Raw genomic sequence first — 17,602 nt, forward strand, 5'->3', positions numbered from 1 at the left:
ATTATTATTATTATTCCGAAATTGTGCAGTTAGCAATTAATAGCGTATATCACAACACTCAGACTGAGTGATTGTCATCTTGAGATAAGTTATTTAAGAGAACGTAAACAAACTCTATAGCACGCAATTAAACTTCACTTTTTACTCACCGGTATCTCCATGTTCTGCACTTTGGGTCTTTACATTTAATAAATTGGTCGTTTTCACTTTTTAATATGAAGCAGCTTTGAGAACGCCGTATCTTGCAGATGTCAGTACATCTGGACAGTTTAGCAAATGTACGTAAAAACGCAGCTAGTCACCTGTCCAACGGTCTGCAGTCTACGCAATAGCTTAAACACAACAATTTATTTGGAAACATATAAGTTATTGTTGAGTTTAGTTTAAAAAGTTATTTTAAGTTGTTACCAGTGTTTGTTTGGTGACTTACCCGCTTGTGAATGTGTCTTGGCGTTGCCAGCACGGTAACCAAGGAAGCGCGAGTCCAAGCGGAATGGGTTCTGATTGGTTTACATTTGACGTAAGGCGACAGTGCCCGCCCCCAGCACGCGCACAAAGCATTTTGCTTGTTTTTTTTTTTGTTGTTGTTTTTTTTTTTGCTTCGTTCCGTTAACATTTTATAGCCAGTTCATTGTTGGTGAAGTTCTAGAAATACAGTTTCTCCTTAACAAAAAAAAAAAAAAAAAATGTGAACAGTGTGAAACAGTTATATTTGAGCTAAGGAGAATCACTCGTCAGATTTCATTGTGGTCAGTCAAAAAAGCAACAAGTGCATGCGAGCAAAGATAAAGCGCCAATCGACAGAAAGTAACGTTAACGACTTTGTAAACTTGTTAGTAAGTAGCCTACTGTAAGTTAAGCAACATTTCATTTAAGCCACAAATGTGGCTAATGGCTATATACATACTATCACATATATACTATATAGTACAGTCTCATTAGAAAAGGGCTGATGATGGTGTGCTGATATTTTAGACACAAAGGTTAAAATAAATTAAATTGAAGAATCTCGGAACTAACAATATATTGTATTATGAAACTATCACATTAAACATGAGCTCTCAATGTAGGCTACTATTAAAATTGATTTCTGGACATCGTAATGTAATTTTTTTCTACAGCTGTTATTGTATATCTGATATAGCATTGTATTAGCAGCAATTTCGTTCACTGTTTTGTTTCTTTATGCTTTATTTAAAAAAAAAAAAAAAGGTTCCCCAGTGTTCAAGACGGTTACGGCCTTGATAAAACCCACATATATATTCTAGAATTCCAGGAAAAGACTTTAATAAACACATATCCTTATCTTCAGCCTTTCACATTAGTTTAGTTATACTCCTGCAATAATAAGTCAACAAGTGCCAGTGTTACACCAGCTACAAAATAAACAGCTTGTCATGAGAATGGAGAGTGCCATTTCCTCAGTTGGACATATTTTAATCCTAACTGACACAGGGATGGTAGGATGTACAGGTTCTTCTTCATTCAGTCCTTCCTCAATTGCAAATGCCCAGTCACTCAATCAAAAACAAACAAAAAAACCCACTTAAATCATGAAGGACAGGGAGTACAGAAACCCTCTAGAGGATGGAGAGTGATAAGTGAAATAAACTATTGACAAGCATGAGATGTTGGAAATGAAGGGACATTATGGGGAAAAGAGGAAAAAGACACACAGTTTCATTAACCCCTCGCCGCGACTGAGTGCCATCAATCACAGTCAACATTACAGTGCTCTGACATCAGACCCCTGCTGCTCTTTCATCAGTACATGATGAGCATCTCTCCAGAGGAAACCCATCTCTCTGAGGCTGTCACACAGTGCATGAGGCTGTTTATGTGTGTGCTTGACTTGAACAGATACTTTTTTTTGTCCCAAGCATGGGGTGGGGCCCAGTTGGGGCCCCCTTGGTCCGTTCGCTGCGGGGTCCAGTACGGTCGTACCAGTTGCACTGCCCTGACTATGATGAGAATCTTTAAAATCCCTGCTGCTATAGCCATAGACTGTAAAAAATGACAACGTGTCTCCACTTCCTTCCACTGTAGAAAAAGTCCTCTTTTTTAAAAATGGGTTTAAAAGAATTACAAATACAGTCAGGGGATACATTAATTAAGCATATACATAAATAAATAGGAGACAAAATTAAAAAAAGAAAAATTTTTACAAATATAATTTTTGCAGCTTATTTTTCAACATTGTTTTTAGGTATTGTTGAAATTCTGTTTTTTTTTTTTTTTTTTTTTTTTTAAATGAAAAACAAAGGCTTATTTCTCCCAAATTTACATTTACAAATACAAAATTTAGCTAAAAATAACTGGCAGATTAATTAAATAATATTCCTTGTGATAAGATATGTCATAGGAGAAAAAAAAACAAGTAACACGCTTTCAACACAGCTGAAAGTTGGGCATGATGTGACTGCGAGCCTTAAGACATGAACAAAAACAAGCTGAAAGAGGACAACTCCAAAATAAATAAAAGCATGTTTGCATGTAAACCACAAAATGTGTAAAATATTTTCAGCTGGTTAAACTTAGAAATGAAAGTTCACCTGCTGCCTTACAAATGTGAGTTAACTCAACTAAACATATAAGATAACCTTTGTTTCAACTCATAAATAGTCAAGACAGTGCATTACTTTAAGTGTAATTTTTAACTTAAAGTAATGAGTTGTCTTGACTATTTTTGAGTTGAAACAAAGGTTATCTTCAAGTTGAGTTAACTCACATTTTTTAAGGCAGCAGGTGAACTTTCATTTCTAAGTTTAACCAGCTGAAAATGTTCTACAATGTACAAAATATCACAATTAAATCTTTTTACAAAATAGTAATTGCGAGGGTATTTATAAATGAGTTTATGAAATTTCTTTGATTATATTTGTAATATTTTTGAGAATGTTTCCACGTTTTACTTCACAACAGAGCATCAACACACAACCATTCCAAAATGATATAATAGCAGATCTGAGGAATATAGACCTCTTTGAAACAAAGCCCAAACACATTCATTATTATTCCTAATTTGGGGAGAGAGAAACAGATTCGACTGACAAGATCCAGAATGTAGAGAGAGCTGAGGACAGGTATTTTTAAGAAGCATTTTTAGACCAGAGGTGACAATATAAACAACTACAGCATAATCTTTAGGAGTGACTGGCATTTTATATTTAGAGAGAAAATCAGAATAGGTCTGAATAAGTCCTGCATGGTAAAAAAAAAAAAAAAAAAAAAAAAGTTGGCTCACATCCTCAATAAATAAATAAAACACATGTTTGGTGAGAAGTTGCGTTTATAGATTAAATTCCAAGAAAGAAAATCAAGAAACCCGTAGAAACCACAAGAAATCCGTATGGTAATTTTTTCTTGGACTCTTCAAGTCATCAGCAACTGTCACTATCGATGTCTCTTGTATATAAGTTTTCTTATTACACATGTCTTTTGACGCGGCCGGGGATATTTTACTAATGAGCTTTTCATATTGTCTGTGTTGTCAGCTGTTTGTGGGTGTTGTAATTTTCGCAGACATACACCGCTGTAGCCTATGCTAACGTTAGCGCTACACGCTTGTTTCTGAATACAGTACAGTCTTCCGATTGTTTTGTAAAGGATAAAGCATTTGAAATCAGCTATTGATATAATCGACATTTATATCGTTTAATAAAGTAGCAGTTTTAATGTAAGTGCGAGAATGCGTCGTAAAAGAATACTAAAAATCAGATTAAAATGACAAATCAGATGTTGTAAAATCAGAGTATTTCTTACGATAAGAAAAAAACAAACATACTAAGCAACAGTTTAAACAGTTTGATTAATATTTGAATCATACGAAAAAATGGACTGAGAAGTCAGAAAGACTGCAGTGTAGTAGGTGACGTATGTCAGGATGGCCGAGCGGTCTAAGGCGCCAGACTCAAGGTTCAAACCTTCCTGTGAAGCGGGGTTTCTGGTCTCCGAATGGAGGCGTGGGTTCGAATCCCACTTCTGACAATACTTTTCTGTTTAATTATTAGAGATAATAGGATGTTTGATTATGGACGTTGACGCGCTAAATTTTTTACACTTGTTCCAGACTTTAAATGTTAAACACGTATACATTTGAAAAATAATATATTAATATTAAATAATATTATGTTTAAACTATGATGATCTAAACAACTAACTAACAACTAACTATCTAAACATAAAACATGTCAATATTTTAATGTTTGTGAAAAGGACTTATCGATATATTTCAGTCTGCCCCAGTTAAGCTGTAATTTATACCATGCCAATCAATTTGCCCCAATGTAAAGCTTTATAAAATGTTAGTGTGCTTGTTTGCCAAGGAGACAACAGTGTCAAATTAGCAAGTCTGCCGTTTTATTTAAAAAATGTTAAAAATTTCATTTTTACTACAGAATGCATTAAAATATATACATTAAAATATATACAACATTATTTGAGATGTGGTGGAAATTACCCTGTGGTGGAAATGAATTTCACAAAATTATAGAATAAACTACTGAGTGTGAAATGTGTTTTAGGAGATGCCATTTTCAAAGTCTGCAGGACCAAAAGTGCCCATATAACACCCAATACTAGAATGAAATATATGACTAAATTATCAACTCCAGGGGTCTTGTGTGAGAACATTTTGTATTTTGTTAGGGAAGAAGAATAAATGTGCACAGATGAATTTTAATGTCCAAATTTCAGCTGTGTGTTTTCAAAAGTGATTCACATTTTCTGACACATTAATTAATCCTGATTCTGTGTAACCAATACAAAAAAGGACATAGCAGAGGTTGGCAGGTCTCTGTTAAATACTTGGTAATGCTTGTTACTTAATAGAACTACAGGTGCTGGTCATATAATTAGAATATCATCAAAAAATGTATTTATTTCACTAATTCCATTCAAAAAGTGAAACTTGCATATTATATTCATTCATTACACACAGACTGATTTATTTCAAATGTTTATTTATTTTAATTTTGATGATTATGACTAATAAGGTGATAAATAAGGAAAATCCCAAATTCAGTATCTCAGAAAATTAGAATATTACTTAAGACCAATACAAAGAAAGGATTTTTAGAAATCTTGGCCAACTGAAAAGTATGAAGATGAAAAGTATGAGCATGTACAGCACTCAATAATTAGTTGGGGCTCCTTTTGCCTGAATTACTGCATCAATGAGGCGTGAGTCGATCAGTCTGTGGCACTGCTCAGGTGTTATGAGAGCCCAGGTTGCTCTGATAGTGGCCTTCAGAACACAACTGCATTGTTGGGTCTGGCATATCGCATCTTCCTCTTCACAATACCCCATAGATTTTCTATGGGGTTAAGGTCAGGCAAGTTTGCTGGCCAATTAAGAACAGGGATACCATGGTCCTTAAACCAGGTACTGGTAGCTTTGGCACTGTGTGCAGGAGCCAAGTCCTGTTGGAAAATGAAATGTGCATCTCCATAAAGTTGGTCAGCAGCAGGAAGCATGAAGTGCTCTAAAACTTCCTGGTATACGGCTGCGTTGACCTTGGACCTCAGAAAACACAGTGGACCAACACCAGCAGATGACATGGCACCCCAAACCATCACTGACTGTGGAAACTTCACACTGGACCTCAAGCAACGTGGATTGTGTGCCTCTCCTCTTTTCCTCCAGACTCTGGGACCCTGTTTTCCAAAGGAAATGCAAAATTTACTTTCATCAGAGAACATAACTTTGGACCACTCAGCAACAGTCCAGTCCTTTTTGTTTTTAGACGCTTCTGACGCTGTCTGTTGTTCAAGAGTGGCTTGACACAAGGAATGCGACAGCTGAAACCCATGTCTTGCATACGTCTGTGCGTAGTGGTTCTTGAAGCACTGACTCCAGCTGCAGTCAACTCTTTGTGAATCTCCCCCACATTTTTGAATGGGTTTTGTTTCACAATCCTCTCCAGGGTGCGGTTATCCCTATTGCTTGTACACATCTTTTCCTTCCCTTCGCCTCTCTATTAATGTGCTTGGACACAGAGCTCTGTGAACAGCCAGCCTCTTTTGCAATGACCTTTTGTGTCTTGCCCTCCTTGTGCAAGGTGTCAATGGTCGTCTTTTGGACAACTGTCAAGTCAGCAGACTTCCTCATGATTGTGTAGCCTACAGAACTAGACTGAGAGACCATTTAAAGGCCTTTGTAGGTGTTTTGAGTTAATTAGCTGATTAGAGTGTGGCACCAGGTGTCTTCAATATTGAACCTTTTCACAATATTCTAATTTTCTGAGATACTGAATTTGGGATTTTCCTTAGTTGTCAGTTATAATCATCAAAATTAAAAGAAATAAACATTTGAAATATATCAGTCTGTGTAATGAATGAATATAATATACAAGTTTCACTTTTTGAATGGAATTAGTGAAATAAATAAACTTTTTGATGATATTCTAATTATATGACCAGCACCTGTATGTAAAACATCAACGGCACATATTATAAATATGAAAAGGCCATTCATCTGTGCTTTACACAATTACATATGTCAGTAGTATATCAAGTAGGCCTAAATGAACAGTTCAAAAACTCTGAAGACCTGGACGTTTGCATGCAGATTAAAAATGCAGCAAGAAGTAGATTTCATAAACTGATGTCTTCCTGGAGTTTCTTTCGTTTCTGGAGTCTGGCACATTTGGGACACGATTCATCACGGAAACACGAGATGTGGAAACAGGCTCTGCAATCTAAAAAAAAAAAAATCCAAGATACAAGGCAACTGTCATTTTATGAAATACAGGAATGGCCTTATATCAGCTTATACTATTGAGTTCTCCTCCTACACTGACTGCTAAAGCACTAACCCAAGGTGGACAGAAGCATTGTTTTAAAATGTCTTTTTTTTTTTTTAAACAGTGTGTTGGAAAAGCTTTTAGTATGTTGATGTCTGACCTTGGCAGCGGGTGCAGGTGTCTCTCTGAAAAGGGAAAAGCACTTCCTTCCCATGACAGAACTCACAGATAAAACCTTTGGCCTGACACAGCTGAAGATTGTAAGAGAGACAGTGACCGTTGAGATATATATGTATATGTAATAATATAATAGTACATTTGTGTGTTGCACACTTTGTGAGTGTTGCACAGATATATAATGCTCTCTTAGACCACAACTGTGATCAATTCTATAATCATGCATGTACAAATTTACATTAATTGAGACGTCTAAATAATAGCAAGACAAACCTCACAAAGATCTATGTGAGCAACTGCAGACTGCTGCAAGGCTTTTGCAATGGTACAGAGCTGACCCTTTTTCACCCTGATGAGGTCTTCTAGGGAAAAGAGGTGGAGTTCCTGCATCAGGTGAGCAGGAAGTTGTTTAAACTCATCAAGGACTCTGGTTAGAGAAACAGGTGTCAATAAAGAAAAACTTCATACTTTCTTAAAGAAACATCATATCCTAATTGTTTTAAGGCTATATGGCACTGCCAAGAATGTCCATTATGAATTCTCTGTACCAAAACTGGTCAGAAACAAAACGGCTAGAGAAGAGACAAATCACCCAGCTGATAGTCTGCATGTACTCAGAAGCTTTTTGATGGATATTAGTTGCTCCTGTAGTTCCTAAAGCAAATGAGAGCACATGATTAATATCATGAGATAACTGCCCATGCTACCTGACTGACCTAATACTACCACAACAAAAGAAATACAGATACTCTACAAAAAGCTAATGAGAATTAAGGCCAAAGAGCATCAAAACACGATGATTATTCGAATTTAAGTATTTTATATTTGTTTTATAGCTGATTTAATAAAATTTCTATATTACTGTTACAATATTACTGTTTTTCCTGTATTTTTGATCAAATAAATTCAGTCTTGGTGAGCATAAGAGATTCTTTCAAAAACTTTTGAACAGTAGTGTAATTAAAAATTGATCATATGTATAGAAAACAAATGTGTGTCATGCATAAACATTTTAACTTCCTGCAGAGCAAAGTTAAGGCACATCCAATCAGAACTTAGACATAACAATCAATCAACAACAGATAACATTGAACAAGAGCATTTTAAGGGTTATTTTTCTGTGACCACTTATATTATATAATATTGTTCCAGGAATGAATGAAACACTCACTCTGAAACGCTGTAGCTCTTTGGCCTGGCTGTACAGGTTTTTGGCCACACCTGTAAGTTTGAACAGTGGTTGCTGCCATATAGAGTCCAGTAACTGTCTGGAAAAATGGCAGACCGGATACCGTGCAAAATCCCAGTTATTCAGAACCCGACCTGGAATCACTGATTCCAAACCACCGTGGCAGCAATCACAAAAGTATCTACCCAGGTAGTCACAATACCGCAGTTTCTTTATATACCCTTGGGATAGAGGAATAGTCAAGGTTTAATGTATAGGCCTGAAAGATTTGGACCACATGAATCTCATTAAAGGGTTAGTTCACCCAAAAATGAAAATTCTGTCATTTATTACTTACCCTCATGCCGTTCCACACCCGTAAGACCTTCGTTCATCTTCAGAACACAAATTAAGATATTTTAGTTGAAATCCGATAGCTCCGTGAGGCCTCCATAGGGAGCAATGGACACTTCCTCTCTCAAGATCCATAAAGGTATTAAAAACATATTTAAATCAGTTCATGTGAGTACAGTGGTTCAATATTAATATTATAAAGCGACGAGAATATTTTTGGAGCGCCAAAAAGACAAAATAACGACTTATTTAGTGATGGCCGATTTCAAAACCCTGCTTCAGGAAGAATCGGAGCACAAATGAATCAGTGTATCGAATCATGATTCAGACTGCGTGTCAAACTGCCAACGGCTGAAATCACGTGACTTTGGCACTCTGAACAGCAGATTCGATACACTGATTCATCTGTGCTCCGATGCTTCCTGAAGCAGTGTTTTGAAACCGGCCATCACTAAATAAGTCGTTATTATGTTTTTTGGCGCACCAAAAATATTCTCTTTATAATATTAATATTGAACCACTGTCTCACATGAACTGATTTAAATATGTTTTTAGTACCTTTATGGATCTTGAGAGAGGAAGTGTCCATTGCTCCCTATGCAGGCCTCACGGAGCCATCGGATTTCAACTAAAATGTCTTAATTTTTGTTCTGAAGATTAACGAAGGTCTTACGGGTGTGGAATGCCATGAATGTAAGTAAATGATAATAAATGACAGAATTTTCATTTTTGGGTGAACTAACCCTTTAAGAGCAGCTTCTTTACTCACTGGGCTCGACTTCAGTACCACAACCGGCACACAGGAAGTGCTGGGAAGTGATGACATCACTGCGTCTGAAAAAAAATATTTATATCAACACCTTTGTGAAAAAGAAATGCGCTTAATTGTATGGAATATGCACTTAGTCTACTTCAAATCTTAAAAGTGAATATTTATAAAGTTGCAGGTAATATAATAATAGTGAAAGACCACATACTGTAAGTGTACTTAAATAGAGTACACTTTCATGACTGTTTCTTAACATACTTAAAGGATTTACTTACCTTCAAGTTATTCCAAACCTGTATGAATTTCTATCTTCTGCTGAACACAAAATAAGTTATTTTGAAGAGTGTCAGTAGCCAAACAGTTGATGGGCCCCATTAACTTCCATAGTATTTTTTTTCTTCAAAATATCTTCTTTTGTGTTCAGCAGAAGAAATAAATGCATACAGGTTTGGAACAAATTGAGGGTACAGTAAGTAAATTATAACAGAATTTTCATTTGTAGGTGAAGTTACCCTTTAAGTACAGTTTTAAAAAATGTACTTTGTAATCATTTAAATAAATAAATCACATGTAAAGTGCTTGATTTTATTTTACCTGTATAGTGTTATTCAGCATTACATTTCAAGTAAATATATTTTAAATGTACTAAATTGAAACTTCATCACTACATGTGTAATTACAAATATTTTTCAATGCATGACATACAAGTTACTCTTTAATCTTATTTCAAAGACAACAGAAGTAGTTAATATGAAACATATAAAGATGTACTTAATACAAAATATTTATTTTAATTGCAAATAACATGCAGTTAAGTGTCCTAAAACATTTCATTCACTTTGCACATAAGTATTCTTTTAAAGTGCACTGTAAAAAAAGACATTTCCATTAACCCTAAAACACAACTCAATGAAGTGCAAAATTCAAAATACAGGTAAAACACCTGTAAAATACTGTATAAATATGGAAGATTCTGTTAAATTAATACAGTACATTTTGCACTATTTTTACGGATTTTTTAGAGTGTACATTATTTGTATATTATTTCATGAATGTATAAACTCTGTTATTGTGGATGTGGTGGTCTTGCTCACCTGTGTGTTGGCTGGACACAGAAGATGATTTGAAATTTGGGTGGAGCCCAGGTTAATGCTCCTCTCATTCTGGTCTTCTGCATGATCTCTTCAGTTATACTGATTCTGTCCTCTGCCATAATAGGGAAAGCGACCTGCGGAAAAGACGGCCAGAGGTGATCAATTAAGCTATATGTATGTATGATTTATGTGTGTACAGTATGTGGCAGAGAAAGTGTGTGTGTGTGGCTGCACTTGTGTGTTCTCTGCATGAATGTGTGTGTGTTGTTTATACGAAACCATTCTCACTTCCTGCAGAGCAGAGTTGAGGTTGACAGGGTTTTGCAGTAGCTCAGAGGGGAACCACTGCTTCCTGAACTCTGACACCAAATGATAGGCTAGATCTTCAGCAGAACACTGCATTCTGGAGCTCTGGAGACAACTGCAAATAAAACAATTCTGTCTGGAAATCATGCATAAAAATGTAAACATGATGATATGGCCTTGTACGTGCAGAATTCAGTGCATACCTCTGAAATGAAGCCAGGGAGTATCTGTTTGAAGATAGCTGGGGGGCGCTGTCATCTGGCAAAGAAACAAATACACAATAATATTTTTCTTTAAATTTGCTTTAGAATATGAATTGTTTTTCTTTTAAAGGTGTCATAGAGGATGTTTTCGACGACTGAGAAACCAAAGACTGTTACTACTGAGTTTTTGAAATGAGTGCATGCGTAAGAACAACTCATTTCGAGGGAACGCCTCCCAAAACTCATGCATGAGTATTGGAACACGAGTGTTTGTTTACCACCGGCATTCGCTGTGTCGTGTTAGTGGATTCATTATGTCGGACTCACCGCAGGTAACTCATAATCTGCAGTTGTTACTCCTGACAAAAACATTGCATGCGGCGCCTGTGGAGTGTAGAAAGTTACTGGAGTGCGCACGTCTCTCACAAGGAACGTAATGGCAGTGATTGACAAGCCAGAGGGCCAATCATTTATGCGATGATCACATAAACGATTGGCTGATGTTTTTAAGGCCCTACCTCGTGCACAGATGATGTATATTAATATTATTCCTTTCAGTGCACCTAATAAATGGTCTTTTATCAGTTAGTAAAGACAGTTTCAAGTAATGCAAAAATGAATAAAACAAAACATCCTCTATAGCACCTTTAAAACAAGTGAACAATCTGCATGGTGGCGTGACATACTTCAACATTATGTAATAGCTACCATTAAATCACACAAAATGATATTTGTTTATTTTTGTTTATTGTGATTATTTATTAATCTTGATTAATGTTAATTTCTTCTTATACTATTTATTTTGTGATAATGATCAGCTTATTATACATTATCCTGCTTATTATAGCTACTCACCAAATAAATAAATATGTAGTAAATATTTAGATGAAAATTTTGATGAATTTCAATTATTTTATAATCTTACTTAAGCTTCTGCTAAGAAAAAATAGTACAATGTACAAAATAGTCAGTGCAGCAGTATAACAGTAAAATTAATTCTTAAAATTAAGTCTTCAGAGGTAATTTCCACTAGAGTCAATAACTGAAACACAAGACGGTTCCAGTTCTGTTATGAAACAAATAAGAGTAATATGAGAGACTATAGCACCAACATTATTTAACTAGAAAAAAACTGTATATTTTTAAGTTACTAGATTAATAAATGCTGTGAAAATATTCTTCATTGTTAATTCATGACACCTAATGCATGCATTAATGTTAACATTTGAACATTATTGTAAAATGTTACTTATAATTGTGGTGAAGTGAATAATTATTTCAGCAAAATAAAGTCTGCAGAAGTAAATACTTAATGATGACCTGTTAGTTTTAAAGAGACCAGGTCAGCATTATCTGACCTCTGTCAGGACCACATTACATGCGGATGACGCAGGACTTTATTGCAACACAATCCGATCTTACCCTCAAACCCGCTGTCAAATGAAGAGATTAAATCTGCTTTTGAAGTATTGTGTGTTTCACATCTGTCTTGATGAGGATGTGTGTTTTTTAACTGCTGCAGACACACAACCCATTTCACCGCCTCCAGAACTTCTAGTACCATATCCACAACTACAAAATGAGCATTTTCCTGAAGACAAACAATAAAATACACACTTTACTTTTGTAAAATTATAATATGAGAGATCTCAAACAGAAGCAGGCTTTCAAAAAAGGCAAAAATCATCCAGAGGCTGTTAAAGGATTAGTCCACTTTTAAATACACTTTTCCTGATAAATTTACTCACCCCATGTCATCCAAGATGTTCATGTCTTTCTTTCGTCAGTCGAAAAGAAATGAAGGTTTTTGAGGAAAACATTCCAGGATTTTTCTCCGTACAGTGGATTTCAATGGCTACCAACAGGTTGAAGGTCAAAATTACAGTTTCAGTGCAGCTTCAAGGGCTTTAAACTATACCAGACGATGAATAAGGGTCTTATCTAGCGAATCGATCGGTCATTTTCGAAAAAAATACAACCGTTTATGCTTTATGAACAAAATATCGCCTTGAACGTAATTTCCGCTTCCGCATTCTTCATAACGCTTACGCTGAATGCCCTACGCCTTCCCTATTCAAGTTACGGAAAAAAACGAAACTGGCGCCGCGTTCGTTCCGTAAGTAGAATAGGGAAGGCGTAGAACATTCAGCGTAAGTGTTATGAAGAATGCGGAAGCGGAAAGTACGTTCAATGCGATATTTTGTTTATAAAGCATAAATGTATTTTTTTCGAAAATGACCGATCGATTCGCTAGATAAGACCCTTATTACTCATCTGGTATCGTTTAAAGCCCTTGAAGCTGCACTGAAACTGTAATTTTGACCTTCAATCTGTTGGTAGCCATTGAAATCCACTGTAAGGAGAAAAATCCTGGAATGTTTTCCTCAAAAACCTTCATTTCTTTTCGACTGACGAAAGAAAGACATGAACATCTTGGATGACATGGGGGTGAGTAAATTTATCAGGAAAAGTGTATTTAAAAGTGGAATAATCCTTTAATAAACAATAATTTGAAGTTTTTTAATGACTTTACTTTTTTTTTCAGTGTTGTCTCAGGTCATTTTAATGTAACATATTTTATCAAGTAATAGTAAATGAACAGCATATAGTCTTAAAAATGGCTTGCAAAATTTATACACTATTTTTAATTAAATTCAACTAATCTTTTTTATAGCATAACTACCTGGTCCAAACTGTAGATGTCTTCAGTGCTGTGTACATCAACACATGATCCACGTTTCTTAACTCGGTCTGAGCTCCTCTGAGCACATGCTGGTGGGATGTCAGAGCAGGCTCTTTTTTTAGTCTTTGACTGGAAACCCTCATGTAACCTTCTAGAAACTAAAGACTGGCTGTGAAGCTTAGTGTCCTGAGAGATGTGTGAAATTCCTCTGCCACGATTACCTGTGAGGAGCTCTGTCCGTCCTGAAGAGCCCTTGGGTGAATCACAGTGATCAATATTTCTGTCTTTGTCTGAGGGACTAATTCTATGTGCACTTGAATAGTTGGATTTCATCACTGGAGAGATGGATAATTCCCATATTGGAGGTGTCAAAGACCGATCAGACTGTTTTTCTGTCTCTGTGTTATGTCTCTTGCGGGATATGACAGGGCTGCTCCGGGGTAGATGGTACTGTTCCTCAGAGTCGAGCAGGTCTGAATCCCATTCACTGACTGGAGTGTTACATTCGCACACCTTCAGTCCACTTTCATCAATATCATCATCATCAGTGCTGTCAGAATGATTCTCATTTAATTCAGAATTCACTAACCAGTTAACAAAGTGCTGCTGTCTGATGATACTGCTGCTACTACCAGCATTTGCCTGGAGGAAGAGAGAGGGAAAGTACAGGGAAAATAGTTTTGTTGAATTCTTGAACTGTGTTTGTCCATACAGTGAAAGTCAATGAGGTCTGAAACAACATTGGACCCCACTGACTTTCATTGTATGGACAGAAATAGTAATTTTTCAAAACCTTCCATTTTCCTCAGAAGAAAGAAAGTCAGATTCAAAACTGCAGCAGTTTGTATTGAAGCATTACCCATGTTTCTCAATGATTCTGATCGACAGCTGAGAGTAAAAAGTCCTTAGACGCATGTTTGATTATGTGATATGTTATCTAGCAAAGAGATAAAAACCAGTAAAACTCACCATATTTTGTTCGAGAAACTAAGAGAAAAGTTGTTGCTTTCGTTTATGATATGATCTGATTAGTCTCCGGCAGTTTCACTTCCTTGATCTGTAAATACAGTGTACTATTTCCTTAAAAAAGCAGAACAGTGTCTAACTTACTTGATTAGATGACTAATCTAACATCATAACCTGATTTTAATATGTTTTTGACTAATACTTTGCTGGTTTTTTTAAAATAAAATTTCATTAGATGTCCTTGTAAAGTCAGTTTTTTTAAGTCATTAGCCACAATATAGGCTACTTGAAGTCAGACATAATTGTATATTTTTAACCTTTTAACCTAAATTATAATAAATTCAGTATTTTCTGGAGTACAGACTCACTTGTACAAACACTTTCAGAATGGTGTGCACAATGTTCTCCTTAAATCTGGTCTACTCATAAAAATGTTAACCTTTATTTCTAACATTAACACCAAAATTAATTGTGTAAGCATGCAGCATCCAAAAATAATTAATATAGTGTGTGCTGCATAGTAAAATAATATTTTAATATATAATATTATAATATAACAGATCATAACACTCTCATTTTACTGTCTACTATTTATGTTTCTGATTATGAGTTACAGTATATTTAGAAAAATATAGCCTATATATATTTCTGAGGGTAAATAGAGAGCATGGATTTATTGTGTACTTAATACTATTTCATTTTGCATAAAAACCATGAATTCCCAAAAGGTGAGGGGTTTTATTATTATATAAGAATATCCATCTAGTAAACTTTTCTACTAAAGCGCCATCGGTATGTGCTGTTGCGATGAACGTACAGCAGATGGCGCTGTAGTAAAGGCCAGTAAACACGTTATTGGCACGAGCTCAGTTCCATAAAAAAACTGCGCAGACGCGTTATAGACAGTCAGATAGCGCACTAGGAGGAAATTCACCTACTGCTGTTGAGACCAGCACATTTTCTTTAGGATATACCGATCCCAGAGCCTTTCGACGAGCTTTTTTTCCCGACGGGGCGAATATGTCGACGCTGGGACCGGAGCCCCGTCCTCATTCCCAGCTGCCTTCTGCCGCATTACAGACGAACCTGAGCGGACTGGGCTCCAACACGAACCTGCCTCTCAACCGGGGCTTGGAGAGAGCTCTGGAGGATGCGGCGAACTCTGGATTTATGAACCTCAGCTCAAGAAAACTGAAAGAATTCCCTCGGACAGCATCAAATTACGACCTAACGGATACGGTTGAAGCAGGTAACGTGAAGTGATGCTTTATTTGTGTTTAGCACGCTGTGCGCGCGCCTGCTCCGTCAGAAGCGCTTAGAATAGTTTCAAACGGGAATGTTACCCAAAATGCATTTTTGACCACTTATGTTTTTGGCTGTTTAAAACTTTCATTATACACATTACTCAACAGAAAGCAGATAAACGTCTCCGTCAGCATTCATATAAAATGTTACAGAGTATGTGGTTGCGGACAGGACATTGTCCTGGGCCAGGATAAAGATGTGGGCCACTTAAGTTCAGTTGTGTCCAGATGCATTACAAACGCCCAGCAAAGCTTTGAGGATGTGTGGGATGAAAGTAGAGGATGTTGTTATTTGTTGCGCGGGACTGTCCATATTAGACTTCATATGACCAGCTTGTCCACATACTGAGTAGGCTACTATGGAAATCCCCTTACACTTATGACTGAAGATTTCATTTCCATGTTTGGAGATAAGTGGAAAACACCATGCCTATGAAATGAAAATGAATATATTTGTGGGTTATGATTTGAAACCAGAACTCTGAAGGCTGATGGTCATTGGATTTACAGGAATTAGTTATTTTGTTTTTCTCTTGTTTTGTATGGCGCAAATAATTAACTTGCAACATTCTGACGTTGTCAATGAGGACACACTTGTAAGGAAAGACTTGAGCTTCCCGAATTTAAAAAAAGAATGCTTTGATGCTTTAATGTCTACTGCTTTTTATGATGATGACAACTGGAGTCATGCATCTGCGCGAGGCGTATGACGTCAGTAGTGGTAGGGATCTTAGTGAGCCGAATCTTTTGAACTTCTTAAGCAAAATGATTCACTCAGATCTTTCTGTACAGTTTCTTTGTGTGTGTGCTGAATGAGGTGAATCTTTCACTTAACCGATTCGTTCACCATGAAACCAAACTCAATTCCTATTTCTATTTATTGAATATTGTAGTATTTATTAATAATTATTTTTTAGTGCTTATTAATAACATTTTTTTTAATTCATGGGACTCCCTCCCACTTCTCTGTTGATGTGTTTACTGACGTGAGGGCGGGACAATCTGTCACTCACATGAGATCACATAGGTAGGAAATGACATTGATTCAATGATCCAATCAAATACTCCATTTTTAAATGCAACGCCCACATTTCACAATCCAATCAACAGCTGATGCATAGAACCAAGTCCTTTACACTTGGAAGTATATCACAGTACAGAAGAAAAGGTGATCAGTGTTTCCCCACAAAATACAATAACATAAATTTATCTTTATTTATTTATTTTCATTTTTTTTCTGGTCATAGAAAAAGACCACAATAATAGTCTGTTTTGGAACACACCGGCTTATTCATAACCTTAAGGCTAACATATTCATTCATACTAAAAGCGTACATTTTTATTTCAGGGGGACTTTAAAGGTGCCGTAGAACATCTTTTTTAAAAGATGTAATATAAGTCTAAGGTGTCCCCTGAATGTGTCTGTGAAGTTTCAGCTCAAAATACCCCATAGATTTTTTTTATTAATTTTTTTAACTGCCTATTTTGGGGCATCATTAAATATGAGCCGATTTAGGCTGCGGCCCCTTTAAATCCCGTGCTCTCCACCCACAGAGCTCGCGCTTGCCTTTAACAGCATAAACAAAGTTCACACAGCTAATATAACCCTCAATTGTTCTTTACAAAGTGTTCATCATGCAGCATGTCTAATCGCATAAGTATGGTATTTATTTGGATGTTTACATTTGATTCTGAATGAGTTTGAGGCTGTGCTTTGTGGCTAAAGCTAACATTACACACTGTTGGAGAGATTTATAAAGAATGAAGTTGTGTTTATGAATTATACAGACTGCAAGTGTTTAAAAAATGAAAATAACGACAGTCTTGTCTCCGTG

At 36.1% G+C, this 17,602-nt stretch overlaps 3 protein-coding genes and 1 non-coding gene across 10 annotated transcripts in view; 2 read left to right on the forward strand and 2 right to left on the reverse strand.

Annotated features, from left to right (window-relative positions):
* dnah7 (dynein, axonemal, heavy chain 7) overlaps nt 1-483 on the reverse strand; it is a 78,106-nt gene extending 77,623 nt beyond the window's left edge. The window contains exons 1-2 of one of the 2 annotated variants that reach the window (XM_048193567.1): nt 431-483; nt 150-332 (exon numbers count right to left, since the gene is read on the reverse strand). In XM_048193567.1, coding sequence (XP_048049524.1) covers nt 150-161 — 12 coding nt within the window. In that variant the 5' untranslated portion in view covers nt 162-332; nt 431-483. Of the gene's footprint in view, nt 1-149; nt 333-430 lie in introns of those variants that run through there. The other variant, XM_048193568.1, reaches the window with a different exon arrangement.
* A 3,394-nt stretch (nt 484-3,877) lies between these two features.
* trnal-caa lies at nt 3,878-3,987 on the forward strand. The gene is made up of 2 exons: nt 3,878-3,915; nt 3,942-3,987. It is a non-coding gene; the product is annotated as a tRNA-Leu (tRNA).
* A 2,361-nt stretch (nt 3,988-6,348) lies between these two features.
* Nucleotides 6,349-14,685, reverse strand: rubcnl (rubicon like autophagy enhancer). Its single transcript, XM_048193574.1, has 12 exons — nt 14,467-14,685; nt 13,498-14,139; nt 12,237-12,405; nt 10,815-10,869; nt 10,594-10,726; nt 10,306-10,439; nt 9,212-9,276; nt 8,092-8,330; nt 7,513-7,574; nt 7,194-7,347; nt 6,904-6,994; nt 6,349-6,698 (listed from the first exon to the last, which is right to left on the reverse strand). The coding sequence occupies exons 1-12, from the start codon at nt 14,467-14,469 to the stop codon at nt 6,595-6,597; spliced, it is 1,851 nt and encodes a 616-aa protein (XP_048049531.1). The 5' UTR covers nt 14,470-14,685; the 3' UTR covers nt 6,349-6,594.
* A 643-nt stretch (nt 14,686-15,328) lies between these two features.
* lrch1 (leucine-rich repeats and calponin homology (CH) domain containing 1) overlaps nt 15,329-17,602 on the forward strand; it is a 45,682-nt gene continuing 43,408 nt past the window's right edge. For 2 of the 6 annotated variants that reach the window (XM_048193575.1, XM_048193577.1), the window contains exon 1: nt 15,329-15,712. In XM_048193575.1, coding sequence (XP_048049532.1) covers nt 15,484-15,712 — 229 coding nt within the window. In that variant the 5' untranslated portion in view covers nt 15,329-15,483. The remainder of the gene's footprint in view (nt 15,713-17,602) is intronic. The other 4 variants (XM_048193576.1, XM_048193581.1, XM_048193578.1 and 1 more) reach the window with 3 other exon arrangements.

The sequence above is a fragment of the Megalobrama amblycephala genome, linkage group LG6 (assembly GCF_018812025.1).
Source record: "Megalobrama amblycephala isolate DHTTF-2021 linkage group LG6, ASM1881202v1, whole genome shotgun sequence".
NCBI lineage: Eukaryota > Metazoa > Chordata > Actinopteri > Cypriniformes > Xenocyprididae > Megalobrama > Megalobrama amblycephala.

Coding starts and splice junctions, on each gene's coding strand:
- rubcnl (XM_048193574.1), bottom strand. Junction 8,331..9,211: donor TGGTACTGAAGTCGAGCCCA/GTGAGTAAAGAA, acceptor CTCTATCCCAAG/GGTATATAAAGAAACTGCGG. Junction 6,699..6,903: donor CACCTGCACCCGCTGCCAAG/GTCAGACATCAA, acceptor TTTTTTTTTTAG/ATTGCAGAGCCTGTTTCCAC.